Consider the following 19,011-nt stretch of genomic DNA (forward strand, 5'->3'; position numbering starts at 1 on the left):
TATTGTTGCTGTTGTTGTAATTGGCACGGTTGGTAATTCTTTTTTGGCTAATTTTTGGATATTGGATTTTAGTAGTTTTCTGTTTGTGTGTTTTTGTTTTTATTTTCGTTTTCGTTTTCATTTTCATTTCCAGTCGAACGCCCGTTGCTGACAATTTGCAATGCACAAAGTTGCCGTTTGCAGTTTGCAGTTTGGCTGGTGTTTGTGTTTATGCAATCAAAATTCTTGCCGTTCCCGGGGCGAAAAATGGCAAAAGGCAGCACAAATGGCTTGAATGGCACTTGTGGGTGCAATTGTAATTATCCTAATTTATGTTGTGTGGTGGTCGCTCTAATGCAGTTTCAGCTGCCTGCCTGCTATTCTAAAACCCGCGCAGATTTATTGTGAATTATCTAGCAGCCCGACAATGATCGATAGTGCAAAATTTATAGTCGCCATAGCGGTTTCCCCATTATTTTTGTTTATTTTGTTTTTTGTTTTGCGCTTAATAAAACGCCGGCTTTATTCGCCGGCTTTCGGTTTTACTCAAAACGTTCGCCACTGTCGATGCTGACGGTTGTGTTTCACAAATAATTAGACTAATAAATGAGGCCGCAATGCTGGTGGAAGTGCATTAGTGAAATGGAAACGTGACTGGGACTCGATGTGCACATAAAGTATACTTATATATGCGGTCCCGAAATTAATTGACCCGTGCGGATGCTAATGTAATTAAAAAGGCTATTTGGTTCACCACCTCGTTTCCCACGATGCGAAGTGCGATGATGTTTAATGTGTCAAAAGGAACTGAAAGCATTGAAAGAATTTAAATACATTAAATGCACATAACACATAGACCCTACAATTTTCACACGTGAATAGAGCAACGCCCTTTCATTTGCACTCTAATTAATTAATCAAAGTGCTTGAATATTAAATAAGCCCATAAAAGGCATTCGAATTAAGCAAATCTTTTTATTCGGCGAACTGAATTCCTAGGAGGGGGCATCTCTAAATAAACATGATTGACAATAGTCATGTTCAGGTGTGGTCTACACCAATCAAACTGCAATTGAAATGTTCTTGTCAGCTGACAACAAACAACGTGAGTGGATAAATCATTGATTGTGGGCTTGGACACAGACAAAGCCAACTCCATTGATTTATGATCTTTTAGCGGGCTTTAAATTATTAAAACCGCTCGCCTGCCAGATGAATTTGTCAATAGCACATTGAGTTCGATGAATTCAATTAGCATTTTTGTAGTGACAGAGGAGGTGTACGAATATGTATTGTAAACGTGTGAATTATTTACAAGGCACACGCGATTATTTTATTATTATCTTGATAAACAACACTGAAAAAAGATTTTTAATCATGATAAAATATTTGTTACTGAAACATAATGAACGTGTAGTTTTTGTCAAGCTCAGAACTTGCACTAATGGTTGCATCTTTTTTTAACCTTTGCACATATCAAGATTGCATGCAAATGGATTTTAAAGTTCCCTAATAATAAGCACCAATAAATGAATAATGATATATGATAAATAAATTAATGGTTCCAATTTATATTTTCAGTCAAACATTTATAGCAAGTTATGTACTTTTAAAGATATTGAATTGCTGCATGTAGTTTCCACTACAGCTGGCTAAAATTTGTACCAAGGGTAAACAAAAAATATATTTTAATTTGTATACTGATATAATTTTCAGTGTATTAGTAGACTGCTTTGCGGCAAACGTCACCGGCTTAAAAATTCTGGTTTAGCAGATCTCCTGAGGACAGATGAGCGCCGTGAATCACTTGCATTATTGACTGACTGTTTGATTCACGATTGATCGAGAGCTATCACCCATCTGGCAGCCGGAAAAACAGCAGACACCTCAGTGGCAAGACACTAAGCGATAATGAGCAGATGGAGCACTACCAAGCACGCCGGTAGCAGCTTAACAGTCCCACAATTTAAATACGAATTCAGTTTTAGAACGACTTCGCAACGCGGCGGTAGCGCTCTAAATACGTTGAATAATTCAAGTTCCTAAAAGAATTCCCCGGATCCAGGAATCTGGAGTGCTGAAGTGTTGAAGCAATAAAGTGTGAGTGTGGTTTACGACTTACTTTGGGGACTCTGAGTTCGGATTCAGGCTACCCAATTTTTCATATGCAACAGTTGGCCACTTCTCAAATTTTTTGCTGGTTTTCCACCAGTTTTCCCAAGAGAAAAGCCAAACACACTTTCATGCATCGCGATGAGTTGCAATCCAGGTGGAAACTCGTTTCTCCTGCGTTTGGTTAGCCTTGAAGTGTCAAAATCCGTAGCGTACTTCGGTTGAAGTTCAAAGCTTTTATTTCCCTTGAAAATTGTCGAAATTTTGTTGGCACCTAAAGATTGTGTCAATGCATAAGGTTTATCCGGATGACAGCCTGTTTGTTTTACGTATGCAAAACAATGTTTTTGTTTCGAGTTTGTTTTACTAATGCTCAAACACGTACATTTATGTTATTATTTGATGTATTCGTAAAATAATGCTGGAAAACCAAAATCCTTTTTAGCACTTTAAATGAATTACACAAAATCCGCGTGTACTTAATGTTCAATAATTTTATCTCTGTTTGATTCAAATTAAATGAAAGCTTTCAGACCCATTTTCGATTTAATTAAATAGATTGTTGTTTACAACAGAGTGTCATTTTGTAAATTGTGTAAAATTTTTGTGGTAATTGAATGTGACAAAACAGTCTGTCGATTAGTATTTTGTGTAATAATAATGTTTGTTATTATTAAATACGACAATGTACAAACATATATCTACTAACGAGGGAGAGTCTTGACCAAATTCTCCATTACACAAATGCGTAGATTGATTCAAGTTAGGGCGGAATAATGAATGAGTTCAAGCTCTACCGACTTTCGATTATCATCTAATGATTAAGTTAGTTAGATTAATTAATCTGGTGTCGATAACCCGAGTTCAATCGCCATTACCCCCGAAACCGAACCGCAAGCAAATGCAATCGGCCGACTATATAGACAGTGTTCGATCCCCGACCGACGGTGGGTTTATTTACATCAATTGATTGATTCACGATTCGTTCGTTTACCTCTCGCAAACCTGATGCCGCAATCGAATGTGTGTTTGTATATCGTCGCATGTTGGCTCAGTGGGTCATGCGTCGACGGGTTGGTCTTGAACCGCAGATCAAGTGAACACAAAAGCCAATTGAAATTAGAATCCATCGGAGCGTTGGCAAATTGCATAACATTTGCTCTAGGGGCTGCAGGCCATCTCCCCTTTCGAGCACTCTGTTGCAGGTTGCAGGTTGGAGGTTGCCGGTTGCACAGTATTTAGAGTGCCACTGCATTCGAGATTGACAAATGGACGCAGCGACTAATCTCGGTCATAGTCGCTAATTAAAAGGTTTAAGGCTAAAATTAGCATATGAAGCAATCGCCATTTCCCCCGGCAGCATAAACACAGATACACACACCCACACAGCCGCACTCATCTCACACAGATACACCTGCGTGCTTGGTGTTCATGAGAGACTCAATTTCATACATGACGTGAACAAAAGCCATCTCTCCCTACTTCCCAGCCCCCCCGAAATCCCCTCAAATGGGCATGCACACAAAAAAACTTATTATAACTACTTTATAAAAATTATATACCATTTGCACGAGAAATTCACGAAGAACGAATCAGAATTATACAAAAATGCCGCATACATTAGGGCGTAATATTTTGTCGCAAAAGAAACGAATATGGATAACTTTTTAAAAATAACCACATTGCATTAAAAACATTTAAGCATAAAAAACTTAATGTACCTAAAAGTAAATGTACCTATACTGGACTTAAGATCTTATTTAAATTATAAATGGTTGGAATTTTAACAAAAATCAAATCAATATTATCAGATTGTCTAGATTAATATAAATTCTATCATAAAATGCTGAGTTCTGAAGTACAAATCTTTATATGTGTTTCGTTAGTTTCTTGTTTAGTAATAAAAATAATGAGTATTACTATTTCTTTTTGTTGTGTGCATATGCAAAGCTAGAACGTTTACAGGCGCGCAGGTGGTGGGGTTTTAGGCACATTAGATGGCATCGCATGCCACCAATTACCCGCATAATCTTGTAATACTAACCCGAACCAAATGCCAGCGCCCCGTCGCATTCAGAAGGGCCAATTTGGGTTTCGGTTACGCCTCGACGAGCTTTAATTCCCTTTAAATAGTGGCACACTACACGGCACTTACATAGATGGGGATTACGGGCCCCCAAAACACGTGTGACTGGAGTAGTTAGTGGCGCCCAATGACGCCATCTCCATTACACTTGAATGGTCAGGCTTAACGGCTGAGTTATGAGGCTGCTGACAGCCTCTTAAAGGGCGATTTTGGAGGGAGCTCATCTGCAGTATCTGCTTAGGGGATTCTTCATCTGTAGCTTCTGTATCTGTATCTGGTATTCTTCGCCAGCCGAACGCTTAGTTCCGAGCCACTGAGTTCCCTCGGGTGTGCAACCCGTGGCCAGCTGTCCGTCGCCGGTCTGTGCAATTGTTTTGTGAAATTAAATTAAATTGATTGAATTTAGACGCTATTCGGACAGAGGTCAATGCGGAGGAGCTTGGGTGGCTGCTGTGCACAGGAAAAAATCTTAAATGATTTAATTGATTTAACATGTTAAACGGTTATTTGTTTTTTCCGTAAAATAACTTTCTACCTAATAGTACTTATAAATACTTATAATTTCTTTATATAAATGGTATTAATCCACATTTTTTTAACAACTGGTTCTACAGTTGTTCAAAATAATAGTATGTATTTGTAATCAAGAAAAGAAAATATGTAAATCCGAGTATATTTATTAGCAGAATTCGAAAAAGAGTCAAGTTTTAAATGATTTCATTTGAATGTGATTTCCTAAAGGCACAGTTTATTGTGTTTATTTTTAACAAAAGAAAAGATTTATTTAATTTTTTTAGTTATTATGCTTTTTATAGATTGAATCATATTGTGTAAACAAGAACAAGAAAAAGAACTCGATTTCACATAAATCGTTGAAAACATATAATTTAGAATTTTTGTTGTGACAAACAATGGAAACATTGTGCACGTATTTCTACTGAGGCGTGTTTGTTATTGCTAGTCCAGTGATAATGACACAAATATCTGAACAATCTGCTTTGTGGCCGTTCCTGTTGATTAACGAAGATATAAAGGCGAATTAATGAAGCGATTGAGGTTAATGGGTCAAATCAGTGCAGGTATTTGTTGGGAACCCCAAGATGTTTTTCGTTCTTAGATAATCCTTAGATTGCTTACAATGTAAGATCGCTGTAAGCAGATCCACCCCTGACCCCCAGAGCAACCCCCGCTGGGCGGGAGTCCATTGATTGCATGTTGCCAGTTGATAGTTGCTAGTTGCCGCTGCGCCGACCGATGTTGCTGCTGCCGATGTCGCTAGTTGCCGCTGTCGCCGCTCAATTGTTTGTCGCGCGCCGTGATTGCGCATCCCCAAGCGGCGCTTTTAGTTGGCAATGCGATCGCGACTCGTCTGTAGTCTCCGGTCTCCAGCCTCCAGCCTCCGAATTCCAGCCACCGATCTCCGGTTCTCGGTTCTCCGGCTCTCCATTCTCGGTTTAGATTACGTCCCGTTCGGTTCGCCAAACTGCGTTGCGCGAAAAATTGCGTTTAATTAAAGAATAAAGGCCAGCGAGCTCCTCAATTACGGCTGCTCGTGGGATGAGTCGCCATAGCCAGCTGAAGCTAGCGATGCCCTCGGTGCACGGTGCTCCTTCTTCATCTCATTCTCCTTCTGCTTCCACTCCTGGTTCCCCTTCGTCCTGCAAATCGCGGAGTGTGAAGCTCGGCTTGGGTGTCAACCAGCGGAATGGTCGGGTGCAATGGTGTCCCGGTCTCACCTGCTGCAAACTGCTTCTGCTTCTTCCAGTGGTGATGCTGCCGCTGACCCTGGTGCTCATCCTGATCATGCGGCTGGACGGGATGCTGGCGGCTTTGCAGATGAACGAGGAGCGGATGCGGGATCGGCAGAACGCGGCGAATGAAGCCTCTCCCTACGTGGATGACTACGAGTCTTTGCTGCCGGAGGGCAGCACCTACAACGAGCTGATCAACGATGAGTTCCTCCTGCCGGCCAGCAAAAGGACGCGACTGGAACTCCTGGCTGCGGAGAGAGCGCGGCGCTGCCAACCTTATCGCTATGGGAATGGTGAGGCCATAGAGCTGGAGGAGCGCAACTCGCTAATGAAGGACTCCCGCACCTCCTTTCTGCCACTGGGAATCCCACGCGAATGCCTGGGCAGCGGCATCGATTTGGACATCAAGCCGCTGGACGCAGATCTCGAGCAGCGCCAGCAGAAGCGCTACCAGGAGATAGCGCCCTACTGGCTGGAGAGGATCAGGACGCGGGAGCGCCGCGAGGCCGAGCGCCAGGAGGAGGAGGCCAGCTCGGAGATCAGCGAGGCCACCGCCGCCCTGCAGAGTTTCTGGAACGAGGAGGGCACTCGCGAGGGCATCCGCATGGCCCAGGCAAAGACCATGCGAAGGTACATGGACAACAAGGTGGATCCCTGCGTGGACTTCTACAAGTACGCCTGCGGCAACTGGGAGCGCCTGCATCCGATACCCAAGGACAAGGCCGGATTCGATACCTTCGAAATGCTGCGCGAGAGTCTGGACTTGGTTCTTCGGAATCTCCTGGAGAAGAACGCTCCGGTGCAAACGGCTGCGGAGCCGAGGAAGAGCCCAGTGAGGAACACCCTCTTCAAGCTGAACGAACAGGGCGAGGGGGAGGGGGAAGCGGACCAGGCGGCGGAGCGTCTCAAGCGGCACATCGTCAGCAAGAGGCAGTTGCTCAATCGGGTTTTGGTGCGCTACAAGCGCTTCTCCAACGGAACCAAGAGGAAACGCCTCATTGAATCGCCGCGTGAGAAAACAAAAGAGGAGGAAGCTGGTCCGCCCGCCGCTGTTCCGCCAAAGGATCGGATCAAGGAGAAGCAGGAGTCAGAGGACCAGCTCCATGCTCCGATGGACCTGTTGAAACCCCAACACGACGCCCAGCTTAAAGCCAAGAATCTCTACCGCTCCTGTGTGAACAACCAGGTGCTGGCCAAACGGGGATTGGAACCCCTGCACAAGCTCATCCGCGAACTGGGCGGCTGGCCAGTTCTGGAGCCCCAGTGGAGCGACTCCCACTTCAATTGGCAGGTGCTGGCCGCCACATTAAGGCGCTACAACAACGACATCCTCATCGTCCAGTGGGTGGGAGCGGACATCAAGAACTCCGAGGAGAACATCGTGCAGTTCGACCAGACGGGTCTGGGCCTTCCCACCAGGGAGTACTTCCTCCAGCCGAGCAACGCCAAGTACTTGCAAGCCTACCAGCGCTACATGTCCGAGGTGATGCACAAGATGGGCGCCTCCAAGTCGGACGCCCAGCGGGTGGCCAACGAGCTGGTGCTCTTCGAGACGCTGCTGGCCGGGATTACGGCGCCAGCGGAGCAGCGACTCAACGTCACCAAGGTGAGTGGTTCATTTAAACAGTTTACTTTGTCAATAATAATTGTGCAAGGGGTTCGCATTGAGACGGTGTAGGGTTTACACAAAAGGGTAATTATCTTCATTAAGAAAACGTTTTAGTTAAAAAAAATGTCATATATATAAGTCAGGGTTCAAAAAACTAAAGTACATAGTTCATAGCAGATAGAGATTTTTAATTTTGTGAGCTCAAATTCTGTAATATGTGCTCCCATTTTAAAACCACAAGCAATCAGGTTTAAATAAGAGATAGTATAGTACAATAGTCTTCTTTTATAAAAACACATTCATAAGAAAAAAAAACACAAAAAGTAGAGGCAAGAATAAAATGCGTAGTTTGGAAGCTGAAAAAAAAATTAAGTAGCATTTGCTGGATCGAAAATTTTGAATTCATTTATTTTGTTATTTATTAAATTTTTTTATTGTATTTATTGTAAATCTTGTAAAGCTGAAATACAACATAAGGATTTTAACTTTTGATTAAAGAAGGACATAAAGTAGATTACAAAGAAGCTTAACAAAAACCATTTAAAATATTTGTTTTCTAATTAAATAAACATTGAACTCTGTAACCACAAGCTCTACAAACGCATGACCCTCGACCAACTGCAATCGGAGGTGCCGGAGATCAAGTGGCGCGCCTACTTGCAGAGCCTGCAGGATCGCGAGGTCCTTGGCTCCGAGGAGGTGGTCATCTACGCGGTGGAGTACATGAGCAAGTTGGTGACCCTCCTGGACGAAACCGATTCCCGCACGGTGGCCAACTACATGATGTGGCGCTTCGTGCGGCATCGCATAAACAACGTGGATGACAGATTCGATGACATCAAGCAGCACTTCTACCACGCCCTTTTTGGCCGGGAGGAGAGTCCGCAGCGGTGGAAGGTGTGCATCGCCCAGGTGAACACCAACATGGGCATGGCGGTGGGCTCGATGTTCGTGAGCCGCTACTTCGACAACAACAGCAAGCGGGACACGCTGCGGATGACCCACGATCTGCAGCAGGCCTTCCGGGACATCCTGAAAACCACCGACTGGCTGGACGACACCACCAAGCAACTGGCCGAGGAGAAGGTGAACGCCATGTCCTTGAAGATCGGCTACCCGGACTTCATCCTCAATCCGGGCGAGCTGAACAGCAAGTATGCGGGCATCGAAATCCATCCGGAAAAGTACTTTGAGAACACGCTGAACGTTCTGCTCCACACGGCCAAAACGGAGCAGGCCAAGTTGCACGAGCGGGTCAACAAGACCAACTGGCAGACGGCTCCGGCCATTGTGAATGCCTACTACAGCCGTAATAAGAACCAGATCATGTTCCCCGCCGGAATCCTGCAGCCTCCCTTCTACCATCGGCACTTTCCCAAGTCGCTGAACTTCGGGGGCATCGGCGTGGTCATTGGACACGAACTGACCCACGGATTCGATGACAAGGGAAGGCTCTTCGATCGGAACGGCAACATCCACAAGTGGTGGACGGACTCCTCGATCCGGGGATTCGACGAGAGAGCCCGCTGCATCATCGCTCAGTACAGCAACTACACAGTGGAGGAGGTGGGAATCGTTCTCAATGGAGAGAGTACACAGGGTAAGTCGGTTTAAATTATTTCTATATTTATACCGGATAATAATAGAGTCAAAGGGAATTACTGCATACATGCAGAAGTTTCTAATAGTGAGAAGGGATAGCGACTTTATAAAGTAAATACCATATTGTAGATCATTTAAAAGAGATGCATGGGCTTAATTTTTATTCATGTGGCACCCTACGTAGAACCAAATGTTTTCTTTAGCGAATTTAAGTAGAGGGCACCACACAGTCTGAAAACTCGAATACTGATAGAAATAAATAGTTGGTAAAAAAAAGTATATAAAGTATATATGATTTATGATTCGTTAAATTTGTAATACTTCAATGTTAAACAAAAAATTCCTAATCCACTGCTTCGGATTATGATTAATGAGATCTAAGATAGTACAAATGTTCATATTTTCTTTGCATTATGTTTCCCATTTAAGGAGAGAACATCGCGGACAACGGAGGCCTGCGGCAGGCCTTCCACGCCTACCAGCGCTGGATGAAGGAGCACCCCGGCGAGGTGCAGGACGAGGTCCTGCCGGGCCTGAATATGACGGGGCCGCAGCTGTTCTTCCTCAACTTCGGGCAGGTGTGGTGCGGAGCGATGCGGCCGGAGGCCATACGGAACAAGCTGAACACGGCCATCCACAGTCCGGGTCGCTTCCGGGTGATCGGAACGCTCTCGAATTCCTACGACTTTGCGCGGGAGTTCAGCTGTCCGCTGGGATCTCCCATGAATCCCGCAAAGAAGTGCAGCGTTTGGTAGCTGCTAATCCAGAGCTATAGCCTAAGAGTATTACTAGTGACGCATGCCACACAGTTCCAAGCCAAGGACCGAAGGCGACCCAGTTGGTGAGTGCTCGACAGATGGCCACCCCAGCTGCACCTCCCTGTCGAGGCTCTAATTGCTCCACTTTGGGCGCCACTTAGTGGAGAAAGTGGTGGTGTCTGGTGCAGCTTCCTTGTGGCTCGTTACCCGTTGCCAGTGCTGTTGTGCCAACAACGACATCGCACTTCAATTGGGGCGCACTCACTTAATTAATGGTGATTTATGCCCAGCAGTTGGCTCAGTTTCTTGCCCGGGGAGCAACTTCTCCAATTGTCTTTCCAATAAAACTGCAATTGGTGCGTGCCACTTGGAATTCTGCCGGGGTTGGAAGTTACACAGCATACTACACTACATATATAGCTTATCTGCCCATAAACATTACAATGTTCGATTAAGATTTACATCTCTGTTTTAGGTTTCAATTGACGAAACAGCCGGCGGGTCATCCCCAAAGAAATGGGATTTATCCACTCCCATCATTACAAAGATTATGTGCCAAAAATTCACTTCAAATCTATATATTTTTGTTAGCCCTTAACTATTTATATTTGTAACTTGCAATAGTTTAGTTTACGATGCAATTTATGTTTGTGATAATTCTAATTAAATGTATATGATCAAAGGCGGTGACTTTTAATACAGGGTGATTGCTCAACACTGGCAGCTTTCAAGTTCGGAAAGTAAATATTTTGGAAAACTTTTGAGTGGAATTTTCAAAGAAATTATGAGTGGTCATTCAGTTGGGAACGTGCGCTCGGCGGCTGAAGAACATCAAAGAAATCGCGCGTGTGGGTGATCCAAAAATATACGTATATATTTATATATACCCATCGTTGAAAACCAGAAAAGCGGAAGGGAAATGAAAATTTCCAAATCGAAACTCCAATAGTTGAATGAAATGCATTTCTGTTCGGTGTTGGTGATTACATTTCTTTGCCTCAACAAAGTGCAGGCACAGTTTTACGGAGGAGCCAGCTCTTACGGCTCATCCGGTGGCCAATCCATTCGCCTTGGTGAGTAAAAAAGCCCCAGAGTGTTCCTCTCCGGAACTCGTTTGACTCAAACAAAAAAAAAACATGCAGGCCTTATCACTGACGATGCCAGCGATAGAATCCGGCAGACTTTCGAGCACGCCATTTCGGTGGTGAACAGTGAGTTGGGAGTTCCTCTTTCCGGAGAAACGGAGCAGTGTGCCTATGGCAACTCCGTCCAGGCCTTTGGCCAACTTTGCCGGCTGATGCAGGTGAGCACTCTGCACTTTTGCGGGAATGGATAAGTGACTAAGGATTTTTATTAGAGCGGAGTGGGTGCTGTTTTTGGGCCAGCTGCCAAGCATACAGCCTCCCATCTGCTGAATGCCTGCGACTCGAAGGACATACCCTTTATATACCCGCATCTATCGTGGAGCGCCCATCCGGATGGCTTTAATCTGTTTCCCAGTTCGGAGGATATCGCCAATGCGCTCTACGACGTTATCAACCAGTTTGAGTGGTCGCGCTTTATATTCTGCTATGAATCTGGTTGGTGCTTCAATTAAATCAAAATGGTTCTTTAATGACTCTGGGTTTTTTTCTAAAGCTGAGTACCTGAAGATTTTGGACCACCTGATGACGCTATATGGCCCCAAGGGACCTGTTATCAAAGTAATGCGCTACGATCTCAATCTGAATGGCAACTACAAGTCGGTTCTAAGACGCATAAGGAAATCGGAAGATAGTCGGATTGTGGTTGTGGGCTCCACGGAAGGAGTGGCCGAGCTACTGCGTCAAGCCCAACAAGTGGGCATCATGAATGAGGACTACACCTACTTGGTAGGCAACTTGGACCTGCACACTTTCGAGCTGGAGGAGTACAAATACAGCGAGGCCAACATCACTGGCTTCAGGATGTTTTCCCCGGATAAGGAGGAAGTGAGAGATCTGGTTGAAAGGTTGGAACAGCTGAACGGGGAAAGTGAGCCCACAAAAACTGGTAGGAAAACATATTTTAAATTACTAGGTCTTTATTTAAATATCTACTTTATATAGGTTCCTCATCCATCACCATGTCTATGGCTCTCACTTATGATGCAGTGCGTGTAATCGCGGAAACAACCAAGCGCATGCCCTATCAACCTCAGTCACTCAACTGTTCCGAACGTCACGACAATGTTCAACCAGATGGTTCCTCTTTCAGGAACTACATGAGATCGGTTGGTTGACTTGTACCACTTATTTTTACTTCCAATAACTCGGTTAATATAAAACAGCTGGATATCAAGGAGAAAACCATCACAGGTCGCATATTCTTCGAGGGCATTGTGCGCAAGGGCTTCACCTTCGATGTAGTCGAGCTGCAGTCGAGTGGATTGGTCAAGATTGGCACTTGGGAGGAGGGAAAGGACTTCGAGTTCCAGCGACCACCTCAACCCATAAACAGCAATGTCATTGATGATGGAGACGGGCTGGTCAACAAAACCTTTACGGTTCTCATATCCGTTGCGGTGAGCTATCCTTGAATTAACTGCTCTATATAGGTTTTGATTTCGTCTAATATTATATTACAGACCCAACCGTATGCAAGTATTGTGGAGAGTATCGACACACTCACAGGCAATGATCAGTACCAGGGCTATGGAGTGGATCTGATCAAGGAGTTGGCCGAGAAACTTGGGTTTTTCTTTATCTTCCAAGATGGTGGCAACGACTACGGTTTCTTCAATAAAACCACTAACACGACTACGGGAATGCTTAAGGAAATTGTAGAAGGAGTAAGTTATTCTCCAAATTAATTCAGATCAAACTTATAGTCGATTAATGACAGCGAGCTGATTTGGCCATCACGGATCTGACGATAACATCGGAGCGAGAAGAAGTCATTGATTTTTCCATACCCTTCATGAATCTGGGTAAACTCAAATATTGATTTGTGATTTCGCAATCTGATGTACTTTCTCTACCAGGCATTGCAATTTTATATGTTAAGCCCCAGAAAGCGACCCCCGCCCTTTTCTCTTTCATGGACCCCTTTTCATCGGAAGTCTGGCTTTACTTGGGTATAGCCTATGTGGGAGTGTCGCTCTGCTTCTTCATCATAGGTCGCCTATCGCCCATTGAGTGGGATAACCCGTATCCCTGTATCGAAGAGCCAGAAGAGCTGGAAACGCAGTTTTCCATCAACAATTCCCTGTGGTTCACCACGGGAGCTTTACTGCAGCAAGGCTCTGAAATTGCTCCCAAGTAATTATTCATGGATAAATCAAAGAACTTCCGCATATAATTTTTTTTTTTTTAGAGCTCTCAGCACCCGTACAATTTCCGCAATATGGTGGTTCTTCACTTTAATTATGGTATCATCCTACACTGCCAACTTGGCCGCTTTCCTGACGATCGAGAATCCCACGAGTCCAATCAACAGCGTTCAAGACTTGGCCGAAAACAAAGACGGCGTTCAGTATGGGGCAAAGCGTTCAGGATCCACCAGGAATTTCTTTACTGTAAGTTTGACTGCCTATTACATATAATTTCGATTTATATTTTGATTTACATTTTACACTCCACAGACTTCGGAAGATCCCATCTACAAGAAAATGAACGAGTACATGATGATGCACCCCGAGATGCTAATGGACAATAACCAGGATGGCGTGAACAAGGTGAAGTCGGGCAACGAGTACGCCTTCCTCATGGAGTCAACCTCCATTGAATTTAATATCGTCAGGGAGTGCAATCTAACCAAAGTTGGGGAACCGCTGGACCAGAAGGGATACGGCATAGCCATGGTGAAGAGTAGGTATTCCAAATACCCATTAAGCCGGGTGTAATAATAGAGTCTTCCCAGATTGGCCATATCGCGATAAGTTCAACAAAGCCCTGCTGGAACTTCAGGAACAGGGAGTCCTAGCCAGATTGAAGAACAAGTGGTGGAACGAAGTCGGAGCCGGTGTTTGCAATGTATGTTTCCCGTTTGCTGACCATATTTTCCCATTATAAGTCTGTTGTTTCAGGCAAAAGACGATGACAGTGGTCCTTCCGATTTGAAAATGGCAAATCTTAGTGGAATTTACTTTGTCTTGTGCGTTGGCACCATCATTTCCATGGTTATCTCTATTTTGTGCTGGTGCTTTTTTGTTTTCAAGAAAGCCAGGTTCTATGCGGTACAGTATACTCAAACTCTGATATTTAGAGCTATGAAAACGTATAACTTTGCAGGTTCCCTTTTGCGATGCCCTGGCTGAGGAGTTCAAAATTGTCATCCACTTCTCGGAAAATGAAAGAGCCCTGAAAAGCGCCCAGTCGATTTACTCCCGCAGTAGGAACTCGTCTCAATCTATAGAGTCCCTAGAAACGGACTCCGAGGAGCATTCGCCGGCTGAGGATTAATGTTGAGTCGTCTCTTAGTTGATCTCAATATTCTCTCCAAAGTTTCGGAAAAGCTTTCAGAAATTTCACTCATAACGTTTTCCAAATTGACCTTTTGGAAGCACCCGTCAGTTGTGGCTTTTGACTCGAAGTGTTCGGTTCCGACGGCAGATATTTTTCTTGTGTCTAAATATTATACATATATATTTATATATATGTTTCAAATAAATAAATAAAATGTTTAGAGACACCTTTGTAGTTTTTTGGTCCATAATTTGCCTTCAAATTACTGCCAATAGCGCTCAGTATGAAAACTTTGGCGGGTACGACAACTTCCAGAGTTCGGAAATTGTCCCAATTGGTAAGAATTTTCGAGGAATATTTCCGAAATAGTGCAGTAAAAAATGGTGTCGCGTGAGCTTTTTTTTGTGAGCAGTTCCAAACAAACTGAATTCAACGCGCGACTTATTTTTAATTTCTCATAAAGAGAACAAGCTGTTCGTTCCATCAGCGCTAAAAGCTCATAAAAACGGTTTTAGTATTTGTTTGTTTGTTTGGGTTTTCCGACTGAATGGGATGATTAGGTCAAGTTGTTGTTTACAAACAAACCGGCATGAGAGAAATAGCCAGAAGTGGATGTTAGAGAATTTTTGGGTTTCAGGTCTGCTCACCGACCAAAACACGGAGCAAATGAACATAGTCTTCGACCACGCCATTGATGTGGCCAACCAGGAGGTGGGCACCCAGCTGACGTCCCTCAAGGAGGCGGTGGACTACGGAAATGCCTACCAGAGCTACGCAGGATTGTGCAGGATGTTGGAGGTAAGCCGTTAATACCAAAACGTTGTGTTTTGTTTCTAGATGACCCTAAGTGTAAGTAAACAAATAGGCACCCTATTTAAAAATAAGTTTAAAACGTATTATATTAGTGTACATCATTGCTTTAAAAAATCTATATTTGTTAGGTGATTTGAAAATGTGTCTATAGTATCTAGCATGGATATGAGCATGTGTTTACTCTCACAGATTTAGTAGGCGATACCGCTAACATTTTATAAACAAATGCTTTATAGCTATTAGACAATCTTCTTGTCAACATAAAATGTTTTCCTTAGTCTTGAAAATTAAAGAAATAAATATAAAATATATTACTGTTTTCTAAAAATTAAATTTCAATTTAGCATCCTTGACATATTAACTGAAAACTGAATGTGTGGCAGATTCATGATCTCACTCTTTGCCTTCAAATTACCAATCTATTATTTACATCAAATATTTTCTAAACTTATCTGGACTACTCGTATTCAATAACAATTATTATTAAACAGCCCTACAGTAAAGACATAATGCTCTAAATCTTTTAGACTGGCATAGCGGGTGTGTTTGGACCCTCATCGCGTCACACTGCCGTCCACATGATGTCCATTTGCGATGCCATGGATATTCCGCACATCTACTCCTACATGAGCGAGTATACTGAGGGCTTTAACCTGCATCCACATCCGGTAGACCTGGCCAAGGCCCTTTTCAGCCTCATCACGGCCTTCAATTGGAATCGCTTCATTTTCCTCTACGAGTCGGGTGAGATGCCTTTGTCGCGTAATGAATGGAGTACCTTAATAATTCCTTTATTGCCCGCAGCGGATTACCTTAACATTCTGAATGAGTTGACCACGCTGTTCAAGACGAATGGACCCGTGGTCACTGTGCTGCGTTATGATATGGAGCTGAATGGCAACTACAAGCCGGTGCTTCGGCGGGTGCGGAAATCCATGGATAATCGAATTGTGGTTGTCGGCTCCAGCGAGACAATGCCGGAGTTTTTAAACCAGGCCCAGCAGGTCGGCATCATCAACGAAGACTACAACTACATTATCGGCAACCTGGACTTTCATTCCTTTGACTTGGAGGAGTACAAGTACAGCGAGGCCAATATAACTGGCCTGCGATTGTTTTCCCCGGAGAAGATGGCCGTCAAGGAGCTGCTCATGAAGTTGGGATATCCCACCGACCAGGATGAGTTCCGAAATGGTAAGCCTTAAACGGGGCATTAACCTAATGTACCTATATCCATTTATGTTTTCCTAAAGGATCCTGCCCAATCACTGTGGAAATGGCCTTAACCTACGATGCTGTTCAGTTGTTTGCACACACTTTGAGAAATCTTCCATTTAAACCGATGCCCCAAAATTGTTCACAAAGAACGGAAAGTGTCCGCGATGATGGCTCTTCATTTAAAAATTACATGAGAACGGTAGGTTATCAAATATTTCTAATATCAGATTAATACTAAAAACTGTTTCATTTCAATTATCCAATCCAATACTAAAAAAATTTAGCTTATTAAGTAAAGATTACATTGATGTACAAACAATTGAATATCAAAATATATTTATTTATATAAAATTCTTTTCATTTCGATGACTGTAGCTGCGTCTTAGGGAAAACCTGCTAACGGGTCCGATCTACTTCGAGGGAAACGTCCGCAAGGGATACCATCTGGATGTCATCGAGCTGCAGCCCTCTGGAATTGTAAAAGTTGGTACCTGGGACGAGGAGAGGGAATACAGACCTCAGCGACTGGCGCCAACAACCGCCCAGTTTGATAGTGTAGACAATTCACTGGCCAACAAGACCTTCATCGTATTACTTTCGGTGCCGGTAGGTGACTCTCTTTCAACCCACACTTTCCATTCAATCCATTTAATCCATTTCGATTTGCAGAACAAACCATATGCCCAACTGGTGGAGAACTCCAAGACCCTGGAGGGCAATAGCCAGTATGAGGGCTACGGGGTGGATCTTATCAAAGAACTGGCCGACAAACTGGGCTTTAACTTTACCTTCGTTAACGGCGGCAATGATTACGGATCGTATAATAAAACCAGTAACGAATCTACGGGCATGCTGAGGGAACTTATGCTTGGAGTGAGTAAGACTTACGATATATATTTATTTAACCATACGTGAAAACAATATTCTCGCAGAGAGCTGACTTGGCCATCACGGATTTGACCATCACCTCGGAACGAGAAGAGGCTCTTGACTTCACCATTCCCTTCATGAACTTGGGCATGTCGAATACCTTTGCGTATTTGTCAAGTTTTAACGTATCAATTTATGTTATTCCAGGCATTGCAATTCTGTACTTGAAACCCCAAAAGGCCACACCTGGTCTCTTCACCTTCATGGATCCGTTTTCCCAGGAGGTCTGGTGGTACCTAGGATTATCCTTTTTGGGCGTGTCCTTGAGCTTATTCATATTGGGTCGCCTGTCGCCCAGCGAATGGGATAATCCGTATCCCTGTATCGAAGAGCCGGACGAACTGGAGAATCAGTTCACCATAGGCAACTCCATTTGGTTTACGACTGGCGCCCTGCTTCAGCAGGGTTCTGAAATTGGACCCAAGTACGAAGAACAATTGGGCTTGAATGTTTTCACTTTATTAATATTATTTTCAGAGCCTTATCCACTCGAACTGTAGCCAGTTTCTGGTGGTTCTTTACTTTAATTGTGGTGTCCTCTTACACAGCAAACTTGGCTGCCTTCTTGACCATCGAAAAGCCGCAGAGTTCCATCAACAGCGTTGAAGATTTGGCAACCAACAAGGATGGCGTGGTCTACGGTGCAAAAAGAACCGGATCCACAAGAAATTTCTTCCTAGTATGATCAACGCATGCATTTAAAACTAATTAATATAAATAAATATGTTTTATAGAATTCTGAGGATTCAAACTACAAGATGATGAACAAATTCATGCTCGAAAACCCACAGTACCTTACGAATGACAACCAGGAGGGAGTTAGAAGGGTGAAGACCGAAGGTAACTATGCATTCCTGATGGAATCTACTTCCATTGAGTACAACACCAAACGAGAATGCAATCTCAAAAAGATTGGCGATGCCTTGGACGAGAAGGGATACGGAATAGCCATGAAAAAGAGTAAGTTTTCCATTTCCAATGGTTTAAATTTAAATAATAAAGTGATTTCCCGTCAGATTCGCCGCATCGCGGAGTGTTTAACAGCGCGCTACTGGAGCTACAGGAGCAGGGAGTCCTTGAGAAGATGAAGAATAAGTGGTGGAACGAGGTCGGCACAGGAATTTGCTCCACCAAAGAGGAGTCCCCGGATGCCACGGAATTGGGCATGAAAAATTTGCAGGGCGTGTTCTATGTGCTTCTTGGCGGAAGTTTATTTGCCATGTTGTACGGCATTATTAGCTGGTTCATGTTTGTTAAGAAGAAGGCTTTCCACTATAGAGTGAGTTCAACAATTCTGAAAGACAAAGAAATTACTAACTATATGCTTACAGGTTCCACTGCGCGACGCTCTTAAGGAGGAATTCCAGTTCGTCATCGACTTTAACAACTATATTCGAGTGCTCAAAAACTCGGCCTCCATCTACTCACGCAGTCGTCAGTCTTCTATGTCAGTAGCTTCGGTGGCACAGGAGTCCCAATAGAAGAAATTGTTTTGAAACCTGTAATTCTTTGGAAACTAAATCATAAAAATTGAAGAACTTTTTTTCATTTTCGGTTTTTCGTATTGATGATCATCTGGAAATTTCAACTTATTTATTATAATATTTGAAAACCATAAGCCAAAATTTCAAACAAAACTTATTTTTAAATTTTTTGGGTTTTTATTTTAGGTTTTATTTTATTATTTCTTAAACTGAGCTAAATGCGGAATGTAAAGTGTTTTTTTTTT

General features: G+C 43.5%; 2 protein-coding genes across 4 annotated transcripts; both read left to right on the forward strand.

The window, feature by feature from the left end:
• Positions 1–1,969: 1,969 nt before the first annotated feature.
• Positions 1,970–10,579, forward strand: LOC108093357 (neprilysin-4). 3 transcript variants are annotated; one of them, XR_001771489.2, is made up of 5 exons: positions 1,970–2,079; positions 5,943–7,534; positions 8,129–9,137; positions 9,569–9,980; positions 10,373–10,579. XR_001771489.2 is itself a non-coding variant. In XM_017193371.1 (3 exons), the coding sequence occupies exons 1-3, from the start codon at positions 5,735–5,737 to the stop codon at positions 9,892–9,894; spliced, it is 3,135 nt and encodes a 1,044-aa protein (XP_017048860.1). In that variant the 5' UTR covers positions 5,511–5,734; the 3' UTR covers positions 9,895–10,579. The 3 variants fall into 3 exon arrangements, 1 of the variants encoding a protein (XP_017048860.1); XR_001771488.1 differs by lacking the exon at positions 1,970–2,079 and having other exon boundaries at positions 5,511–7,534; XM_017193371.1 differs by lacking the exon at positions 1,970–2,079 and having other exon boundaries at positions 5,511–7,534; positions 9,569–10,579.
• Positions 10,580–10,709: 130 nt separating this feature from the next.
• Positions 10,710–18,935, forward strand: LOC108093341. The gene is made up of 27 exons (XM_043209222.1): positions 10,710–10,970; positions 11,040–11,200; positions 11,255–11,477; positions 11,536–11,928; positions 11,985–12,148; positions 12,206–12,439; positions 12,503–12,706; positions 12,760–12,844; positions 12,899–13,175; positions 13,231–13,432; positions 13,499–13,724; positions 13,777–13,889; positions 13,943–14,092; positions 14,148–14,314; positions 14,543–14,658; positions 14,959–15,119; positions 15,662–15,878; positions 15,939–16,328; positions 16,388–16,551; positions 16,728–16,958; positions 17,022–17,225; positions 17,285–17,369; positions 17,430–17,706; positions 17,760–17,961; positions 18,017–18,242; positions 18,299–18,561; positions 18,614–18,935. The coding sequence occupies exons 1-27, from the start codon at positions 10,856–10,858 to the stop codon at positions 18,761–18,763; spliced, it is 5,400 nt and encodes a 1,799-aa protein (XP_043065157.1). The 5' UTR covers positions 10,710–10,855; the 3' UTR covers positions 18,764–18,935.
• Positions 18,936–19,011: the final 76 nt, after the last annotated feature.

The sequence above is a fragment of the Drosophila ficusphila genome, unplaced genomic scaffold, assembly GCF_018152265.1.
Source record: "Drosophila ficusphila isolate 14025-0441.05 unplaced genomic scaffold, ASM1815226v1 contig_791, whole genome shotgun sequence".
Lineage (NCBI taxonomy): Eukaryota > Metazoa > Arthropoda > Insecta > Diptera > Drosophilidae > Drosophila > Drosophila ficusphila.

What these genes read in the sequence shown, in the direction of transcription:
- LOC108093357 (XM_017193371.1), top strand. Translation starts at nt 5,735, where the DNA reads ATGAGTCGCCATAGCCAGCTGAAGCTAGCGATGCCCTCGGTGCACGGT. An exon ending in AGCGACTCAACGTCACCAAG is followed by an intron (nt 7,535 to 8,128) that starts GTGAGTGGTTCA and finishes TGTAACCACAAG; the next exon opens with CTCTACAAACGCATGACCCT. An exon ending in CAATGGAGAGAGTACACAGG is followed by an intron (nt 9,138 to 9,568) that starts GTAAGTCGGTTT and finishes TTCCCATTTAAG; the next exon opens with GAGAGAACATCGCGGACAAC.
- LOC108093341 (XM_043209222.1), top strand. Translation starts at nt 10,856, where the DNA reads ATGCATTTCTGTTCGGTGTTGGTGATTACATTTCTTTGCCTCAACAAA. An exon ending in TCAGGAACTACATGAGATCG is followed by an intron (nt 12,149 to 12,205) that starts GTTGGTTGACTT and finishes AATATAAAACAG; the next exon opens with CTGGATATCAAGGAGAAAAC. An exon ending in CGGAATAGCCATGAAAAAGA is followed by an intron (nt 18,243 to 18,298) that starts GTAAGTTTTCCA and finishes ATTTCCCGTCAG; the next exon opens with ATTCGCCGCATCGCGGAGTG.